This window comes from Emys orbicularis, chromosome 5, assembly GCF_028017835.1.
Source record: "Emys orbicularis isolate rEmyOrb1 chromosome 5, rEmyOrb1.hap1, whole genome shotgun sequence".
In the NCBI taxonomy this organism is placed as follows: domain Eukaryota; kingdom Metazoa; phylum Chordata; order Testudines; family Emydidae; genus Emys; species Emys orbicularis.
In genome coordinates this window covers 135,549,760-135,571,322 of record NC_088687.1, presented here as the reverse complement: position 1 = coordinate 135,571,322, position 21,563 = coordinate 135,549,760, and the positions used below count along the sequence as shown (strand labels likewise).

The 21,563-nt window shown below is 41.0% G+C and overlaps 1 protein-coding gene across 6 annotated transcripts in view; it reads left to right on the top strand.

The window, feature by feature from the left end:
• The window catches only part of CTNNA2 (catenin alpha 2), a 658,570-nt gene that overhangs the window by 595,155 nt on the left and 41,852 nt on the right, over window positions 1–21,563 (top strand). For all 6 annotated transcript variants that reach the window (XM_065405686.1, XM_065405687.1, XM_065405685.1 and 3 more), the window contains 3 exons: window positions 7,743–7,894; window positions 15,748–15,861; window positions 20,157–20,338. In XM_065405686.1, coding sequence (XP_065261758.1) covers window positions 7,743–7,894; window positions 15,748–15,861; window positions 20,157–20,338 — 448 coding nt within the window. The remainder of the gene's footprint in view (window positions 1–7,742; window positions 7,895–15,747; window positions 15,862–20,156; window positions 20,339–21,563) is intronic.

Sequence of the window (21,563 nt, the reverse complement as noted above, 5' to 3'; positions counted from 1 at the left end):
TCTCCCTAACATCCTCAGCCATGAAGACTGAAGCAAAGAATTTTTGTTTCTCTGTAATGACTTTATCGTCTTTAGGCACTCCTTTTGTATCTCGATCATTGAGGGGCCCCACTGGTTGTTTAGCAGGCTTCCTGCTTCTGATGTACTTAAAAACATTTTGTTATTACCTTTTGAGTTTTTGGCTAGCCATTCTTCAAACTCCTCTTTGGCTTTTCTTATTACATTTTTACACTTAATTTGGCAGTGTTTATGCTCCTTTCTATTTACCTCACTAGGATTTGACTTCCACTTTTTAAAGGAAGTCTTTTTATCTCTCACTGCTTCTTTTACATGGTTGTTAAACCACGGTGGTTCGTTTTTAGTTCTTTTACTGTGTTTCTTAATTAGGGGTATACATTTAAGTTGGGTCTCTATTATGGTGTCTTTAAAAAGCGCCCATGCAGCTTGCAGGGATTTCACTTTAGTCACTGTACCTTTTAATTTCTGTTTAACTAACCCCCTCATTTTTGCATAGTTCCCCTTTTTGAAATTAAATGCCAGTGTTGGGCTGTTGAGATGTTCTTCCCACCACAGGGATGTTAAATGTTATTATATTATGGTCACTATTTCCAAGTGGTCCTGTTACAGTTACCTATTGGACCCTCTCCTGCGTTCCACTCAGGACTAAATCTAGAGTTGCCTCTCCCCTTGTGGGTTTCCGTACCAGCTGCTCCAAGAAGCAGAAATTTTATCTCTGCATTTCGTCCTGAGGTGACATGTTCCCAGTCAATATGGGGATAATTGAAATCCCCCACTATTATTGAGTTCTTAATTTTGATAGCCTCTCTAATTTCCCTTAGCATTTCATCATCACTATCACTGTCCTGGTCAGGTGGTCGATAATAGATCCCTAATGTTATATTCTTATTAGAGCATGAAATTACTATCCATAGAGATTCTATGGAACATGTGGATTCACTTAAGATTTTTACTTCATTTGATTCTACATTTTCTTTCACATATAGTGCCACTCCCACCCCGCACGACCTGTTCTGTCCTTCCGATATATTTTGTACCCTGGAATGATTGTGTCCCAGTGATTGTCCTCAGTCCACCAGGTTTCTGTGATACCTATTATATCAATATCCTCCTTTATCACGAGGCACTCTAGTTCACTCATCTTATTATTTAGACTTCTAGCATTTGTGTACAAGCACTTTAAAAACTGGTCACTGTTTATTTGTCTGCCCTTGACTTTGACTTTGACTTTGCAACCTCAACATGTGGGTTGTTTTTTTGTTTCTTTTTACCATTTTTGATATGTATATGTGATATATATACACCTCTACCTCGATATAACGCTGTCCTCGGGAGCCAAAAAATCTTACCACATTATAGATGAAACCGTGTTATATCAAACTTGCTTTGATCCACCGGAGTGTGTAGCCCCGCCTCCCCGGAGCACTGCTTTACCACGTTATATCAGAATTCGTGTTATATCAGGTCGCGTTATATCGGGGTAGAGGTGTATATATATATAGCTAGAGATCGATATAAGGTGGGTTTTTCAAAGCCACTTAGATGATTTGGATATCAATTTCCATTCATTTTTAATCGGCATTGGGCATCCATTAGGCACTTTTGAAAATCCCAACCATAACAAATACACCAGTGTTTCTCAAACTGGGGTCGCCTCTTGTGTAGGGAAAGCCCCTGGCGGGCCGGGCCGGTTTCTTTACCTGCCCCATCCACAGGTCCAGCCAATCGCGGCTCCCACTGGCCGTGGTTCGCCGCTGCAGGCCAATGGGGGCTGCTGGAAGCGGCAGCTAGTAAGTCCCTCGGCCTGCGCTGCTTCCAGCAGCTCCCATTGGCCTGGAGCAGCGAACCGCGGCCAGTGGGAGCCGCGATCGGCTGGACCTGCGGACGGGGCAGGTAAACAAACCGGCCTGGCCCGCCAGGGGCTTTCCCTACACAAGCGGCGACCCCAGCTTGAGAAACTCTGAAATACACGCATATGTATGTATGTATTGAAGGCACACTACCAAGACAATTTCTCTTATATTTCAAACAGCATCTTTCTGACTGGACTCAAAGCGCTTGAATGACATCTGCTTGTTTGAAAAACTAACAATGTAACATACTGCACAGTAGTACTCTATTACAGTATTATGGTCAAAAATTTATGTTTTCTTAATTATCCACATAAGGATCATGAGTGGAAATTTTGTAAGTTACACTTATACAACTTTTATACTGGACTAAGATGTAATATTGAAATATTAAATATTTATAATCTGACAAAGAATTTACAGTGCTTATGGAACCAGACTTTGACAAACACCTCAAGCTAAATAAGGTGTCATGTTCAATTCTATATTCATTCCTCAAGTCAAATTGAGAACCTATGCCATCTTTTACAGAGAAGGCCTGACAACCAATTGGGATTACTTTTGAAATACTTCAATTTCCCAATAGACCGTTGTTTTCTCAGCTAAGTGCATTAATAATTAGGAAAATACCAGTTAGACAAGGAGAAGCTGTATTTGGAATTAACTTTTTTTTTCTGTGCTTCGTGATATCAGTGCACTATATCCCTCTTAAATCTGGACAATTATTTATCTTCCAAAGGCAATACATTATTAGGCAGTGGATCATTCATGGAATTTTGCTTTTTTAAACTCTTCCTCTTACTTCTTGTTGATAACCCCATTGACCACCGTAAATAATTGTGGTCCATCCATATGATGTGCACAATTATGGTTCTTTATGCAAATGTAAATCCTTTGGTAGGCTTCCCAGATATCCATCCCCCAGCAGCACAACCACACTATTTCTGTTGCATCTAGGGCTCCATCAGGATCTACTATGTTATTTTATGGAACAATTAGCATTTTGATATGGCTCAATGTAAATGTATACATCTGGGAACAAAAAATGTAAGCCAGACTGACAGGATGGGGGAACTCTATCCAGGGCCGGCTTTAGGCCGATTCCCCCGATTCCCATGTATCGGGGCCCGTGACCAGCCAGAGCGCGGCAAGCCCGCGGCCCTGCAACCCCGGCCCGAGCGCGGCAAGCCCCGCGGCCCCGCAACCCCAGCTGGAGCGCGGCAATCCTCGCGGCCCCGCTTCCCCGGTCAGAGCGCTGGCCGGAGCACCCGGCGCCACCCGGTGAGTACAAGCCCCACAAATCAGGCCCCGCACGTGCTAAAGCCGGCCTTGACTCTATCCCGGGAAGCAGTGCCTCTGAAAAAGATCTGAGGGTTGCGGTGAATAATCTGCTGCACATGACCAACACCTCCATGTGATGCTGTTGCTGAAAGAGCTAATTCGATCCTGAGATGCATAAACAGGGGAATCGCCAGTAGGAGTAGAGAGGTTATTTTATGTCTGTATTTGGCACTGGTGTGACCATTGCTGGAATACTGAGTCCAGTTCTGATGTCCACAATTCAAGAAAGATAAATTGGAGAGGATTCAGAGAAGAGCCATGAGAATGTTTGAAGGATTAGAAGTATTATAGTGATAGACTCAAGGAGCTCAATCTATTTAGTTTAACAAAGAGAAGTTGAAGGGGTGACTTAATTACAATCTATAACTACCTATGTGGGTATGTGGGAAACAAATATTTAATAATGAGCTCTTCAATTTAGCAGAAAAAGGTATAGCATGGTCCAATGTGTGGAACAAGTTGAAACTAGACAAAGTCATACTGGATATAAGGTTTCAGAGTAGCAGCCGTGTATAAGGTGTAATTTGTTAACAGTGAGAGTAATTAACCATTGGAACAATTTACCAAATGTTGTGGTGGATTCTCCATCACTGACCATTTTTAAATCAAGATTGGATGTTTGTCTAAAAGATCTACTCTAGGATTTATTTTGGGGAAGTTCTATGGCCTATGTTATTCAGGAGGTCAGACTGGATGATCACAGGGATCCCTTACAACCTATGAATCATAGAAAGGAAAGGTGATTCAGTGGTTAGAACACTTGCATGGGTCTTGGAAGGCCAGGATTCATGGTAATTGTAATGTATTATGGTATTGAGGGTCATATATGTTCTGTAGATAAAAAGCAGTCAGTTTAACCGTGTAAATTCCATAAACTGATATTGTTCTAATGGTAACAATGATAAGTTCTCAATCAAAGCTTATGTTTCTGATCCTGAGCAATAACACCGTTATGCGACTTGAGTTTCCTATTCTTGTTTCTAGAAATGTGTAAATTTGCTTACTGTGAAAGAGAATTGAATTAGTACCATTTTATCAGGAAACATTACAAAAATGATACTATAACTTTAATGAGAAGGCAATATTGTGTTCAAACCAAAACAAAAACAAAAATAAAAGTGGCATAGTTAAAACACATTTTTTTTTAAATGTCAGGAAATACAAATATTAAAGTTCTTCTGTCAAAATTAATTCAGACATGTTGCACATCTTGTATATTGGATGGTACACATGTAGAAAACTAAACAGAAGTTTCATAATCTGCATATGAAACAGAAAAAAAAAAGAATAGGGGTTACATACAATTATGTGCAACATGGCATCATAAACATTGCTGGGGGGACTTTAATTTTTGCTTTTCTTGACTTTTCTTTAATTAATTCTACAACATCAGCGTTAGAAGATTTCTGAATTTATTGTAATTTGGTTTACTTGGAGTGTTGTGGAAACCACCTTTGTAGAAAAGCTTTTACACTGTTATCTATTGGATCAACTAATTTGCCTATTGGATCAAGCCTGGGAGGGAGAGCAGCGGCGCGCGAAATGGCTGTTTCGCGCGCCGCGGCCGCTCGGGATCTCCCCCTCCCTCCCAGGTTTGAGAGCCTGGGAGGGAGGGGGAGACTCCGAGTGGCCATGGCGCGGGCACCGCTTCTCCCCCTCCCTCCCAGGCTCTCAAGGGAGGGGGAGCAGCGGCGCGCGAGCGGCAGCGGAGGTGAGCTAGGGCGGCCGGGGCACATTTTTAGGGGCGGCATTCTGGCGCCGCCCATGCCGCCCCTAAACATGTGCCGCCCTAAGCACCAGCTTGTTTTGCTGGTGCCTAGAGCCAGCCCTGGCTCCTGTGAGGACAGTCTAGCTCCTGTGTGGCCTATCACAGAGCTATTGCTCACATTAACAATTTAGTCCTAAGAAATGTATAATAGTGGGTTGTGTTGCAGTATATTGGGTAAATATGTGAGTTTCAAACTCTTAAACAAAAATTCAATATGCAGCTTATCTATGGTGAAAAGTGCTTCTTACCAGGTACATTGCTGAATAATGTAGGGGGGAGGGATGGCTCAGTGGTTTGAGCATTGGCCTGCTAAACCCAGGGTTGTGAGTTCAATCCTTGAAGGGGCCACTTGGGGATCTGGGGCAAAAATCAGTACTTGGTCCTGCTAGTGAAGGCAGGGGGCTGGACTCAATGACCTTTCAAGGTCCCTTCCAGTTCTAGGAGATGGGATATCTCCATTAATTATAACAAAGCAGGCATAGCTGCCTTTTAAATGTTTTAAAGTACATATTTTCATGATACCAGAGGAGCAGTCATGATTTATCAAGTAAATAATCCCTTACAAATACTCCAAGGCAATATGCTCTGAAGTCCACATTTAAAGCTACAATTTCACTGAGTCTCTTCTTATGACCAGGCTAGCTGGAAATACACATTACAGAGTTCCATCTTTTTTAATTTCCATGCGTCAGAGTGTATGGATCAAGTGAAGCTTTAAGAAAAAAAAAACCTATATAAATAAATATAGCCCAGCTATAAATATAAATTGCATTATATATTACAAGCAGGGGGATGAATTACAATGGAGAAATAAAGTAGTAAGAAAACATATGTGGGATCACTTGAGGGGAAAATCCCATCGACGAGCAATTTTTGGCCATGCTCTAGTTAGTCTCCTTAAGGAAGCGGTAGTTGCCTCTTAATTTGATTCACTTCAAACTGAATCAGAGAAAGTTTTCAGATATATAGTGGAGAAGAATCCTACATTGTCTGGACTAGGTGACCTTATAGGTCTTTTCCATTCCTAACTTATATGTATTAAAGAAAGCTCCACTATCCTCTTACATAAAATATATTTGGGGGGGTTGGCAGAATAAACTGTATTTGGAGTTGATTTATTCTTTTAACAGGTTCCACTAAAGTGAGTCATGTCTAATGAATACCAATTAATATAAGAGTTTCTCGTGCCAAATTCAGGTTAGAAAGAATAAATTAAATCATGCATAAAGCTCAGAAATGGAAAAGATGAGTCTGTGGTTGCTATCGGTTCTTCTTCTAAATATGAGATCATTTCTCCCAGTAGTATTGATGGGAATTTCTCTTGCATACAGACTGCAGGATTGGGCTTGTGGTGAGAAATAAAGGGGATTAAAAAGAATAAAATAGCAGAAAAAGGATTAGATGTTATTCTAAGGTCTTCAGGACAGGAACTGACTTTTTGTCATTGGTTTGTACAGCACCTGGTGCAACAGGGTCCTGGTCAATGACTGGAGCTCGTACATGTTACCACAATTCAAATAATAAATAATTATTATCTCTAAGTCAGTAAAGATGGCCAAATATTTATAAATCTATTCACCTCAATCCACAAAATCAATCCATGAAATCAATGGGAACTGATCAGGTCATGCATTGCTTATATTTGTTATATATTATTTATGGCCCCAATCTTACAAACATTTATGTATGTGCTTAACTTTAAGCATTTGAATAGTCTGATTGAAGTCAACAGGATTACTCATGTACTTAAATGTATGTAGAATTTGGCCTTAGCTGAAAAAAGAACTGATTCTGGGAACATTTGCTACTCTGCATAGAACCAATGACTGTGAATTCAAGGGACTGTTTGTGACAGTCTTTTGCTCCATGGTAAGTGCTTGCGGGAAATAGGGTTGCCACCCCTCCAGGATTTTCCTGGAGTCTCCAGGAGTTAAAGATTAATCTTTAATTAAAGCTTATGTCATGTGATGAAACCTCCAGAATACGCCCAATCAAAATTGGCAACACTAGAGGGGAAGCACCCTAAGATTTTTACAGTTACTGCAGAGACAAAAACTATAGAAATGCCTATAAACTACTAAAATAAATAAATAATGAATATATTCATTATGTGTGTATTCTTAGAGCATACATATACTCCAGTCATTAATACCTGGAAGGGATTGTTAACTTACAGCCGCTGATATCTTTCATCATGTAAACATTACTATAATGAAAAACTAGGGTGCTCTCTTACATACCTTCAGAAATATAATTTACCACATTTTTGCAGTCTAAGAATGTTTGGGGTTGGGGGGGGGACTTTTTATTCATTGGGCGTTACGCTATGGTTTGTTAACTAATATGAATTAATGGGAGTAACGGCTAAATTGCATTTTGGTCATTTTGCATGAATAACATTGTATTAGCATAAATTCCAAGTTGTAATTTTCTAGGCATGCTTTTGGATGTACTTAACTGACATATGAGATTAGTTAGAGACTTTAAAATGACAGTGAGTCATTCTTTGCTAAAGAGTTGTTAATTCTTTGTCATATAATTACAGGTAACTACATTGTTTTCTTTCTCTCACAAAAATGTGACAGAAAGCCCTGCACGCCTCTAAGTCAGCACAAATCCAGTCAGGGAACCTTCCTTTCTGTGTCTTGAAACTATGACAGCAGCATGTTCCATGCCCGCTGGAAAGTATTTATGCCCAAGGGCAGGGGAAAATATACATGAAAGAAGGTCTGTAATCATACTGCCTTTCATTTTGTTTAATCTAGTTATGCCACGTTTTGCTGAACAAGTTGAGGTTGCCATTGAAGCTTTGAGTGCGAATGTCCCACAGCCATTTGAAGAGAATGAATTCATAGATGCCTCCCGCTTGGTTTATGATGGAGTTCGTGACATCAGGAAAGCTGTTCTGATGATAAGGGTATGTAAGGCACCTGGGAAATAAAAGTTGGTGCTTAAAGGAAAGTATCATAGAAGACGAGAGGAATATAAAAGCTGCCTGGCACCTACATTGTTTTATAATCAAGAAGAATCAATTGACATGGAAATAAATGTAGAACAAATGTTTGTACAGCAGAAAGATCTTGTTAGTAAAGAGATTAGATTATTGTAACACTTGTATGTGAGTCTGAGGTTTGTAAAAGTTAAGGAGCAATAGCAGAGGCTACAGCCGTATGTCGCACTACTAGGTTCCACAAATAGCTGTCTGTGCACCTTTGCATCTGAAGAAGTGAGGTTCTTACCCACAAAAGCTTATGCTCCCAATACTTCTGTTAGTCTTAAAGGTGCCACAGGACCCTCTGTTGCTTTTTACAGATTCAGACTAACAGGGCTACCCCTCTGATACTTTGTAACCTATTGCACCCTATTGTTCTAGTCTATGGCCTCATTAGAACAGAGGTTGATATCTGACGTTGCGTAGGTTTTAGTTTATGTAGCTCTGTGTTCCCAAGGAAACAGGAAAAGATGCACCAAAGATACTTTTGTTAATTATCTAGGGTACAATTTGATCACATTTCTCTGTAGATGCAAGGCCTAGTACAACAGAATTATTTCAGTGTTAGTGCAATTGTTTTGTTAAGAACTTAATTGTTTACATGGAATATTTTATTGCTAATCTCTGCGTGCATCTAGGTGAATGAGGTAGGTATTGTTAATTACTAAATGAGTAAATTAAATACCTTGCTGCTCCACAGAGCTTCCAAAAGGATGGTTTTAAATGTTCATGCAGGTAAAGAAAGTGCCATTTGAATGTTGACTAGCCAATTGATTCAATTTGATCAGGCTTCCTTTGTATGAACAACATACTAATTCAGAGAATAGGTCTGCCGAGTTCTTCAGTGTCACCGCAGCCACGTCGTAAAGAGCCTGGCCCTAAGAACAACTGAGCTCCTGTTTGTGAACAATCGGATGTGTGGCTTCGTAGGGTCAGGCCTCAGGCCTAGTGAAAGCCGTGCAAACAGAGCAGCAGTGAAAACACTTTGAAGAATCTGCAACACAGCAAAATGAAAAAAATCCCTATTTAAACAACTGGCAGTGTTGAAACAACAGCCCTCACTTTGAGCGGCTTTCAGCAAGCTGGTAACCATGCTTGGTGGCTGTGACTATCACATGGCGCTGATGAAAACTCTGGAAGGATTGGGGACAGTCAGGTTTTTTTTTAATTCATCTGCCACTATCTGCTACAAATGCAACAAAAGCTATTTAGACGCTCAACTTTATATTTGCAATGCATTTAGGTTCTGTTCCAGTGCCTAGTGTCAAACTGGGAATGTAGGCTTGCAGAGGCAATCCTCCTCCTAACAACAGGCATATGCAGCCCCATCACATGAGAGGGAAACTAGAGGATGCTTATGTTAAAGGATCAGACCACCTCTGACTGTCCTCTTTCCCCTTATATAAGCTGACACAGATATCAGGTCTTTCAGCTACCCCCTGCAGAAGCCCCTGGATTCCAGCTCCTCCCCTTGCATAGCAGGACTATACCAGATGTGTTACCAAGGCCACCTGCACTCCCACAGTGGAAAGGGCTAGATTTTTTCCTAGCAGTAAAACACCATTTTTAATTCTGGATTCGCATCATATTTATTTTTTTCCTTATTACCCTATTGACATGTTAACCACTAGCCTGGAAAGCTGATCAGCATGCAGGTCTTGTGAGCTCTATGAAAATATCCCAATTTACATTTTCAATTGTATCATTCTGCTGCTTTTCAGTGCTGCATGTAATCTGAGCTGGTGAATGCTGCAGAGGCACATTATGAGGTCAGGGTAAAAACATCCTTCCAAACATTAACAAATATATGGAACCTGATGGGCATTCCTCAGTCAGGCAAAACTCACACTTGTTTTGTCAGAGCAAAGACGGAGGGATGGGTAGATTATTTTGCGAGTTCAATGGGGCAACTCAAAGACAGAAATTTACATGGGTCCATCTTTGCAGGAGCAGTCTTACTTATAGCAATAGTGGGTACAAAATGTCAGACAGAAATGTGATTTTCAGTCTGAACAGTTTCTCTTTAGCATACCCATCCAACCAACTACAAGGTAGGAGAAATTGACTTCTGTAAATGATATTGGGTACTGGCAGTGCTAATTTTCCCACACTGCCTTGCTTGGTTTGCTTCATTTATTACATGAGGAGTCCATCTATATGAATAAAGGGGTAATTTAGTCATCAGTCTTGACCTGTGCTGAGATTGCCAACAATGAGATAGTAGGATTTTCTTGTAAATTTACCTGACCTTTAGGTACCAAACAGATACATTCCAAACTATTATATAATAATGACAAGAGATCCAGAATCCAGTAATAATAGTAAGAGATACAGGACCATGAAAATAACCTTGTATTGCAATTAAATGCACAGTTATGAAGGCTTACTTTAAAAACAATCTCTGAAGTATTTCTACCCAGTGATGAAGTTAGTCTCACATACCCCTCTGATTTGTGCTTTAAACCTTCTCCCAGGATTAAAATGACTTGTAATCTTGTCGGAGCATCTGACAGAAAAAATTATCATTCCCACAGTAATTGTTCATGTGCATGTCACAGAAGAATGGAATTTTCTGATAGTCGTCTCATTCCATGGAAGAAATAAATCCAGTTCTTTTAAACTAGTTTTTCTTTGTATTACTGGTTTTAATAAACTAAAGAAAGGGAAAGAAATCTTTTTTTTCTTTATTGTCCTTATGGAAGAGAAAAGAGAACCATTATACTACTGGGGAATATTAATATAGTTGGTATAGAAAAAAATCCTTCTTCCAAGCTTGAAAAAATACTGATGGTAGCATATATGTAGGAATACAATTATGGTAGCTAAAATGAAGATAGAAAATAACTTAATTCAGCCATCTATCACTGTCTAGGGATCCTGTTACACATTGGTTTTTTCATAGCTACTTATGAGTTTTCCTTAGTTATGGGAATGAAACCCATTGTACGGTTAGCAACTGCCGCGACAGCATCTTTTTCATGTTTGAGTGGCCAGGAGGTTGAGTCTTTTGCTCTCAGATGGCAGTCTTTCGCGATCATCCGTGCCATTGTTACCTCAAGATTAGATTACTACAATATGCTCTGTGTGCGGCTACATCCTAAATATATTTGGAAATGGAGCTGGTGCAGAATTTGATCACCAGCTTTTTAAGCTGTGTGTCTGTAAGCATATTACACCAGCATTCTGTGATCTGTATTGGCTACCTGTTGGTTTCCAGGTTGAATTTAATGTGTTGGTTTTGACCTAGAAGACTCTAAATAGCCAAAGATCTGTTGTGAGACTGCTGCTCTCTCATTGCCAGTCAGGTAATGTTGCAGTCAGCAAAGGTGCTGCTAGCAGGACATTCTCTATTAGGACCTCTCAGTTATGGAACTAGTCCCCTCTTGGTCCAAAATACTGCAGATTTGACAGGGCCGGCTCCCCCAGCGGGGGGAGGGCGGCCGGAGCCCTGGGAGGAGGGCGGCCGCTCTCCCCCCGGCAGCCGGGGGGAGGGCGCCGGGGGGGAGGGCAGACAGAGCGCCGGGGGGAGGGCGGCGAGCCCGGCCGTGGCCCCGCTCTCCCCGGCGGCCGGAGCGCCGCGCCGCCCCCCTCCAGGTGCCGCCCCAAGCACAAGCTTGGTGGGCTGGTGCCTGGAGCCGGCCCTGAGATTTGACCCTCCAAGGAATGCTCCAAGAACTTTGTATTCCCCCTAGTTTTTGGAGAGTAGGAAGAATTCTGAGGGTGTCTGGTTATTGATGGGAGAATAGGGTAATTTATTTTTTGTCTTTCTTTTTTTCTTGTTAGGAGGGTTAGACTGGCTTGTTGGAGTTATAGCAATGCTGGATTTGTTATAATAATTGCATTTGTTATAGTTGTCAAATACATATAAAACTATGGCTGGGTGGTTCTTTTATCTTTATAAAATATATTTAAACTTATAAAAAACCAAACAACCCTTTCAAATCTGCTCATATAGACTTTTTTTTTTTATCTTCTGATGGATGCACAATTTTCCCCTCTGGTTTATGGTGGAGCCACGTGGAAGGTAGAACAGACTTATATTGCTGAAGATTATTTTGCTTCCATTGCAGTTTGGTAATGTAGCCTGATCTTGCTTTCCCTGCCCCCAACGATTGATGCAACTTGGACTTAATATGGGTGTTTTACTGGTGCCTATAGTGTAACCCACACACCTCCTGGGTGTGGTGCTCTGTCTAATCTAGTGGCACTTAAATGAGACCACTCAGAAACCATTTAGGGAGAGATAAAATGAGTCTGTTCTACAGTTGGCTTTTAGCTCATGCAGTAGAGGCTCATGCACTAAGATCCAGAGGTCTCAGGTTCGATCCTGACAACTGGAGTCTGTCATTATTAGAATAGCAACAGGTTCAAATCCTTACAGAATTTAATCAGTCCTTCATTCTTCCAAAGTAGATTAATTAAATTCCAGACACTGTTGTGAGCCTTGGAGATTAGATTTTAAAAACAAGATCCTGTCTGCTGTGCACTGATATTAAAGACCCCATGATACTTTTTGTAAGACCCTGTGTAAGGAGTGTACTTTAAAAGTCAAAGTATGTGTTATATAAAAGTGTGGTTTGTATCCCTGTGCCTTGTCTCCAAGCAAATTGAAGAGATAGTTAGCATTCAGGGGTATACTTAAGAGATCAGGCTGTGGGAAAGCAATGTTGCAATAGTAAATTACAACCTAAAGAGTCAGCTGATGAGTCAGTTTTAGGCCCCAATTTTCAAAAGTGCATTCACCCTTTTGTGCATACCTGACGTGGTGGGTGTGAAGTTGGGCACATGCAAAAACGTGCAGGCAAATTTCAAATGTGGGCCTAAAACTAGCTGATCGCTACTGTTGATCTTAATGCAGAAAAGAATCAGCTTCGGAAGTAAATGAGGACATTTCATCCTCCAGAGTTGAAAACCCTTAACGGAAAATGGGATGGATGTGTAAAGCTAGCTTGGGGCTAGATCTGAGCTGTGCATGGAGGAGGTATTTAGGTTCCATATAACTACTGTAGAATATTGTTACACAAAAATACCTCTATTAAAGTGTCCCTTGTTTTTCATGACTAGGGTTCTTTTTCGGGGGGAGGGGAGGTTGTTTTTTTTTTAAGCCTACCACCTAAACCAAATTGGATGTTTTTCCCTCTTTTGAGTATTGTGGTTTGTAAGACAGCAAATATCAGATATTAAAGCAACGGCTGTGTTTTCTTTCAGAATGCTTTCTTAGGCATAAGCCACTTAAATGCTGAGCTTCCTGAGTATGCCTTACCTCTTTCACAGACTTCCTCCTGTGCCCTAAATTGATGTCATTTGTCCACATTGTTTTGATTGTTCTACCAGGCTGTTCTCTCAGGGCTAGATTATCACAGCCCTTTCTTGGCTGCATGGGGTAGTTACAAGACCCCCTTACTACCCTGCTCAGATTGCAACTTTGGCTGTGGGTGGTAGAGGAGAGACTAATTGCCCAGTATGGTCACCTGTGAGCAACTGGGAGTAGAGGGAGTTGAGAGGAGCAGGAATGAGGAGGAACTCTGGCTCCGCCCTCTATTTGACAGCTACAATAGCTGGCTAAGTGCATGGTGCATGTGAAATAAATTGATTCATGACAAGCACTTAGAGCAAGGGGCGAGCTGATGAATAGCTGGACTCTGAAGTACAAGTCCTTCTCTGGTTTGCTCCAGGACTGGCTCTGCTACACACTAGGCAGATTTTAATGTCACGGTCTAGCTGTTAGGCAGTTGAGAGATGACTGTAGCACATACAATGGAGGTATTAAGAGAACCATACAGCGGGATGTTATAATGATGGGTAGCCGTCAACAATTTCCCCAGTAGTAGAAAAGAAAAGAATTTATATTTTTCACCTCCACTTTATCTTCTGTCTAACCTGTTACATGCACTAATTGTACATGCATCCCTTTAGTGATTCTGCCAGCGTTTCATTTCCATACTTCATACTGTGTTATTTCTTCCTTCAGAGCTCAACGTCAAAACTCATATTTAATTCACACTCTATAAGTCAAGTGAAGACGGCCCCATTTCCCTCTTCTTGTCATGTGCACATAACCATATAGGAAGCACAATCACAATGAACCTATGGAACTCCTTGCCAGAGGATGTTGTGAAGGCCAAGACTAAAACAGGGTTCAAAAAAGAACTAGATAAGTTCATGGAGGATAGGTCCATCAATGGCTATTAGCCAGGATGGGCAGGGATGGTGTCCCTAGCCTCCATTTGCCAAAAGCTGGGAATGGGCTACAGGGGATGGATCACTTGATGAATACCTATTCCGTTCATTCCCTCTGGAGCACCTGGCATTGGCCACTGTCAGAAGACAGGATACTGGACTAGATGGACCTTTGGTCTGATCCAGTATGGCTGTTCTTATATTCTTAACTGACAATGATTAGCACCTCTGCTGGCAGTTGCAACAAGGCCGCCAAGCATTGAATATATTAATGTGGACACTTTCTGCCATAGAGGTGATACCTCCAGGTTAAAAGATGAGTAGAGCCCTGCAGATCTGCAGATATCTGCTTTATATGTTTCTGGATAGCGGATGGATACGGATCCAAATTCTATATCTAGAGCCCAGCAAATCTGCAGATATCCACTTTACATCAGCAGATCACGTTTGTGGCTCACGGATACAAATTTGATATCCATGCAGGGCTCTAAAGATGAGCCATATTTATAGGGCAGTGAGGGGAAGATTTCACCAATGACACCTGTGATCTCTCTGTTCTGTATTGTTATTATGATTATTTATTTGGATAGGGCAGCTCCTAGCAATATTATTAACTGCTCAATATTGTCCAATATATTGTTACATATTGATATTGTTAACATATTAATATTAATAATGTACTGATATATTTTTATTTAGTCATTGTGTTCCCCCCCAAACTACAATACAAGAGCACCCATCCAATGCAAAACCATTGTAAAACTACACTAATAAATAAATAGACCCACTAGATCAAAGGACCTAGTGACAACATAAATAGAACAAAAACTAATTGGTTTCCCCACGCAACCACCAACAGAGCTCGCAGCACCACTGCCCAGCCCTGCCCAACACCCAATTCTCTTGGGCAAGGGAGAAAAGGTGTATCTCACAGCACGCCCTGAAAGCTAACAATCTTTCACTCAATGGGCCTGAGGAAGAACTAAGTTACAAAGGCCTGGGACTATGCAGAGTGTTTAGTTTCCATCACCACCAAGATGGCATGTTTCAAAATGTTATACCTGCTTTAAAAATAATTGACCAGATCATCTACATTTCCTTTGAGGGGGAGCCCTGCATTTGCTTTGAGAACTTCTCTTTTTCTACCAGTCTGTCGGTTACCTTTTCGCAGGTACTTACTTTCTCTCTTGAAGTTTATGCAGGGTGTTCTGGCACTCTAATAGTATTAGTCTCCCTTTATAGACCTATTAGCATTATTTTGAAATATTGCATTTCGGCGGTGAATACATCCAAAAGATACGCATTCATGAGACCGCATTCATCATGTTAACTGAGTTAAGAGAAATCACAGCAAGGCGATGATGAATGTCGTTGGTGAAAGAAGCCAGAGTTGGAACAACTTAATTTTGAGGACAATTCAATTTCAGGTCCTGACTGCCTGGGCAGCCAAGTTAATTTAAAAGAAAAAAAGAAACAGCGTTTCCTGGGCAGGTAGTCGATGAAATAAGAATGTACTATACGCTGGAGTTTGTCTGTATCTTTTATAAGCCCATCATCACTCCCTCCTCCTCCTCTCTATTTCTCTCTCTTTTTTCTAGACCCCTGAAGAGTTAGAGGATGATTCAGACTTTGAACAAGAAGATTATGATGTTCGCAGCCGAACGAGTGTTCAGACTGAGGATGACCAGCTTATTGCTGGGCAGAGTGCAAGGGTGAGTATAAAATCCATGTTCCCCATCAACTCTGTATACAGCTCCAAATGAAAAGGTATGCCTCTGAAAGCTAATTGGACGATTTTAAATTTTGGGGTTCACTTCAGTAAGGAGGCTGGCAATTTTGGTTTTCAGACATAGATATTTATTTAGGTCTTTTCGCTTGCAGTACATTTGGACCAAGTTTATTATATGATTTTGTCAGGGTTATGTGATGTCTTGTATCAGTTATTTGCTCAAGCTAGAACTGTAGCAAAAGGCCTTGCACATTTCGAATGTACTGTAGCTAAGAGTATTCAGGAAATTTAAAACAAACAAACAAACCTTAAGGGCATAATGTGCACTATCTGAAGATATCTTACATTTGTCATGTTTCTCAGTGTGCTGACGTGTCTAGGAAAGCCGTTTAAGGTGCTGAGTAGTCTCTGTAATCTAATTGTAATTGAAGATATTTGTTACTGAGTCAATGTAATTTTACCAGTGTAATTATAGCATGATAAACTGGAGACATTGTGATTTGTGACCTCAGCTTATGCACGGCGATTGCAAATGAAGCGGACAAGTGCTTCAGGGGTCAGAGATGCTGGAGAAATGAAGTTAGTTGACCCTCAGGATTATTCCATCCTCTGATTAATGTTTACCTTTTGCTAAGTAGGCTGCTCAGTTCAGATAAGAAATCAAGTGAATACTGTGTTGTTAACACACCACATGAACATGTATTTGACTGGAAAGAGAGTTTAAAATCCTCCCTTTTTTTAACCTGGTACAGAAGCAGTGTAGAGAGATTGTGGAGAACTGGAAAATATCTGTTTTATTTTTATGACTATTGTGCATGCCTCTATATATTTGTTTATGGTGGGTTACTTACTCTTCAGATGGATAAAAAGAGAGCTATTAGGGGAACCAAACTGGAAACACAATAGCTTAGATGGGGAGCATCCCCCAAAACACCATAACACCATAGCCAGGTTGACTACAACAACTTCTTGGTCCCAACCCTGCTTAGCTGTTTGCCAAAGCTGAGAATCTGGAGAGCAAAAGATGTTGAAAGGAAGGGGGAAGCTCTCAGCTGCTGCAGGCTGACACAGAGAGAAGGAGGAGCAGGGTCTGCAGCAAGCAGGCTGTAACTTGGTCCCCAACAGAACAGAGGCACTGAGGTTATGTCATGTCTACCTTGAAGGGAATGCCAAATGTAGGTAAAATAGTCCGCACACAGAGCTCTTTGTTGTTTTATATCCATGTCTCAGTGCTGTGAACCTTTTGGCAAATAAATCTTACTTTTTTAACAAAAAAATTGCTTCTGGGTCACTGCATGCTATTGCTGTCCACAGGGTCCTGGCAGGTGCCAAACCCGTTAGGCCTGCTAGGTATCGTGGTTGGTAACCAGGAAGTTTGGATCCCAGAGACCCTGTCAGAGCGTGGTCAGATCACAGGAGAGGTAGAGGAACAGAACTGTCACTTGAAAGGGGAGCACTTAGGGGACTGGCAAAGGGTCTCAGAAGAGGCAGCCTGCCCAGGAACCATGGCAGATATATCGGAGAGGTTTTTATGGTTTAAAGAGTGTAATATAATGTTTGATCCATGCAGAAAGACTGAGTGCTGAAATAAACTAAAGTGTAAAAAGTTTCCTGGTGCTCTTCAGTTGATTCCGATTCTGTCCTTATTTCTTTCATGGCTAAACCTGGGGCAGTGGGATCATGCTGCTCTTTCAGTAATTAAAATTAGAATTAAAAAAATAGATTTAGATGAAGAGAAATAGGGACAGTCACAGCATCTTTATCAAGGGCCTAATCCAGCTAGCAGCTGAATAATCTCAAATCCTATTGTGGTTATAATTGTGGTTGTCAATTGTGGTAGGTGCTGGAGAAAAATATAACAGACAGTCACTGCCCCAAAGGGCTTACAGTCTAAGTATAAGACAAGAACCAATGGGTGGATACAGCAGCATCAGAAGGAAGACAGGGTGAAAATGAGATGATTATGATCAGTGTGATAAGCCGCAAAAGCCACTGTGTTGAGTGACCCCTTGAGCTGAAGCTACTCAGCGAGGAGCTCCGGAGGCTCCTGAGATGTAGGGGGGCCACTGGTGCCCGAACGGTGGCCCCATCCCCCAGCTCCGCCTCTTTCCCTGGGGCCCCATCCCCAGTCCCCTGAGGCTCTGCCCTCGTTTTGCCTCTTCCCGAGGCCCCGCCCCCTCCCTGCTTCTTCTCCCGAGGCCCCACCCCCACTCTGCCTCTTCCCCCGAGGTCCCGCTCGCTCCTGTCTGCCCCCTCCCACCCCCGTCGCTCACCCTTAACGCAGGATAATAGTGATGGGGCAATGGCCCCCTGGACCCTCCTGTTCCAGCACCCCTGTACTCAGCCTCTTGGAGGATCGTGCCATACAGGACTCCTTGTTGGAGAAAAGTTAGGTTTTTAGTTAGAGGCTATAATAGATTTGTATAATATGCCTACTTCATAAACTCTATTAGCATTTCAATGGAAAGGCTTGGTGTCTGTCTTTGACGGGAGATAAAACTTGAATATACAAGCTGCATTTGCTGCTGGGTATGGCTCCTTAGAAATGCATCAGCAACTGAAACAGAGTCATTAAGACATACTGGACCAGTACTAGGAAAATCAGGTTAGACTGTCCACAAAGACAGGAACCAAACACAAGTAATACAGATTGGCCTTCTTAGCTTTCTGATCATACAGAACTTTATTTTCACATCCATTAGTTACAATGAATTCATCAGTTCTAGAGTGTTTAGAGGGGGCTGGGGGTGGGGGGGGAGAAAGAGAGAGAGTTTAACTTACACTGCATTTCTCTGTGGAAAGACTAATGTGTTAACATTTGAAACCGCTGAGTTACATTGATAAGGCCTAATTAAAACTCATGTGTTGAATTTTAATATGATTAACTTGCAAATTTCTCATTTTCTGATCTACTGTTTATAGATAACCTTTTTTAATTCCAGTTTTGGAAAAGGTCAATTATGAATTTTTAAAAGCCAAGAGCATTTTAAGGATATGTAGAGAAAGGCTTCAGCTGATTGAAAGTGACATAAACAAGAAAAAATGTAATGACACTTAAATGTGTCACACCCCATTAAATGCATAATGCGGTCTTCAGAACCCCGAAGCCAAATAGTATCTCATCTTGAAAATCATTGTTGGAAGTGTCCATTTGATCTTCAAAAGTAACTTTCATAATTTTGCCATTTTTTTGGTAATTTTCCTTTTCCTTTGTTGATAGTCAAGGCAAATTAGAATCAACCTATTTAGTGCCATTTTGCATATCATCCAAGAACCAATTAAACCACTAAATGTTATTGAAAGGTACGTTCATTCCGTTCATTTTAAACATATTCCCTTGCATGTCATGGCTTATTTCAACCTCAAGTTAAGTAGAAAGCCAGGGTGTTTCTGACTGACAGTGAGATATGAGAGAGGTGGAGGTGTTTGAAGCTTAGCCAAACTACGGGGCTGCCTCTTAGTGTGTATTTCCTTCATTTTTGATCTGTCTAAAGTTTCAGATATAATAAAAAAATCCTGTCTTTTAGTTGGATTGTAGTGGCGTCTGCCCACTCTCTTCAGTCTACAATGTCATAGATGTACAGTCTTTAAACTTGCAAAGATTTTATAAGGACTATAAAAGTCCCTTGTTTTACAAGAATATGCTGTAGTTACTCTTGAAATAGCTGATATAGTGAAAACAAAATTTGGACCATGTTATTAAATGTATAGGCTTTAATTTAAAAAATGTTTAATAGTGTGACTGCTCTGACAGTGAAGTCAGTACTAAAGACCAACTCTAATAGGCCACCCCTGTTTTAAGAGACCATTCTGAAGCACACCTGAGGGGTTTCCAGTTCAATTTTGCTTGTCATGTGGTTATGCTATAACTTATACTAAACAATCTGGTCCACTTAAGACAACTGGACTCATTTATGGCAGATTTCACTGTAGCCAGGGCCACATCCTGTGCTCGCATAAATCAGTGTAATCCGACTGAAGTGAGTAGAGCTATGTTGATTTACACCAGGTGAGGGTCTGGCACTATATACTGTAAGCTTTGATTGGTTTCTGCTATTCTGTATGGAGTCCCTGTGAGTTTTTTTGTTCAGTGTGAAATTATAGCAGTGATCTTTTTCTGAAGAAACTATCTGTACCATTTGGCTTTACAGCTTTCAGAATTAAAATCCTATCCTAAAAAGTGCTGAGTGCCAGCTGTGATGGATTTAGCATCACCTTAGAAACTAAAATGGTTTCTAGCTCTCTTTTTGATGGGCAACTACTCTACATTTTATCCAGGCTATCATGGCTCAACTGCCCCAGGAGGAGAAGGCTAAGATTGCGGAGCAGGTAGAGATATTCCACCAAGAAAAGAGCAAACTGGACGCTGAGGTGGCCAAATGGGATGACAGTGGTAATGACATCATTGTGTTGGCAAAGCAGATGTGCATGATTATGATGGAAATGACGGACTTTACTAGGTAAGCACAAAAGAATTTGTACTGAGTGCTTCCTCTGGAACCCTGCATCATTTCTTTATTATGGCATTTAAGGAACATTGAGTGTATTTACGATGTTTAGGTAATGTGTCTATAACAATTCTAATATTGCTGGTTCTATAATCGTTGCCCTGTGTATTTACCTTTTAACACAAAGGAGAGCTTCAATATTGTTTAAACACTGTTCAGCATTAAGACACTGATTCAGCAACGTACTTAAGCACAAGAGCAATTCCATCCCGATTCAGCAAAGCTCCTAACCACATGCTTAGCTTTTAGGAGGGGAGGGATAGCTCTGTGGTTTGAGCATTAGCTTACTAACCCCAGGGTTGTGAGTTCAATCCTTGAGGGGTCCATTTAGGAATCTGGGGCAAAAAAAATCTGTCAGGGACAGTAGTTGGTCCTGCTAGTGAAGGCAGGGGTCTGGACTCAATGACCTTTCAAGTCCCTTCCAGTTCTGTTTTTCCAACAGGGGAGGGATAGCATAGTGGTTTGAGCATTGGCCTGCTAAACCCAGGGTTGTGAGTTCAATCCTTGAGGGGGCCATTTCGGGAACTGGGGTAAAAATCTGTTTGGAGATTGGTCCTGCTTTGAGCAGAGGGTTGGACTAGATGATCTCCTGAGGTCCCTTCCAACCCTGATATTCTATGAATCACATGAGTAGGCCCAGTGAAATCAGTTGCAGAGGTGCTTCATACCAACAAGCCAGAACATCAAACAAAGACGCTTTAGTGACTTGTTGGTTGGTTTGGGGGGACATAAAGCCAGCTTACTGACATGCCCAAATAGTTCCTTTCACCTGGTTATTTTCAACAGTTCACCATTTAAGATTAAACGTGTGTTTTTTTGTTAGTTATTTGTGCATCTTTAATTTCAGCAGAAGTAGTGCAGCAAGGATAATGTGTGACCTGATAGGCCCTCAAATGACCTTTTGTCTAGCAAGAGTCAAAATGCACAAGTCTTGCTGAACATTGCAATGAATGTCAATCAAAAATAATGGCAAAAAATCCACTGAACTCATTCTCATGACTGAATTTCTTTAAACAAGCAGCCCTTGATTTAATCCAGAAGTAACTTTCATCAGGATTTGTCAATAACAATGACTTTTTTCCTTGCTATAATATTTTGTTCTAATTACAGTGCATCAAAAGGCTATTAATTAATGTTATCATTTAAACAAAATCAATTTTGTTTATATCCAGCCACA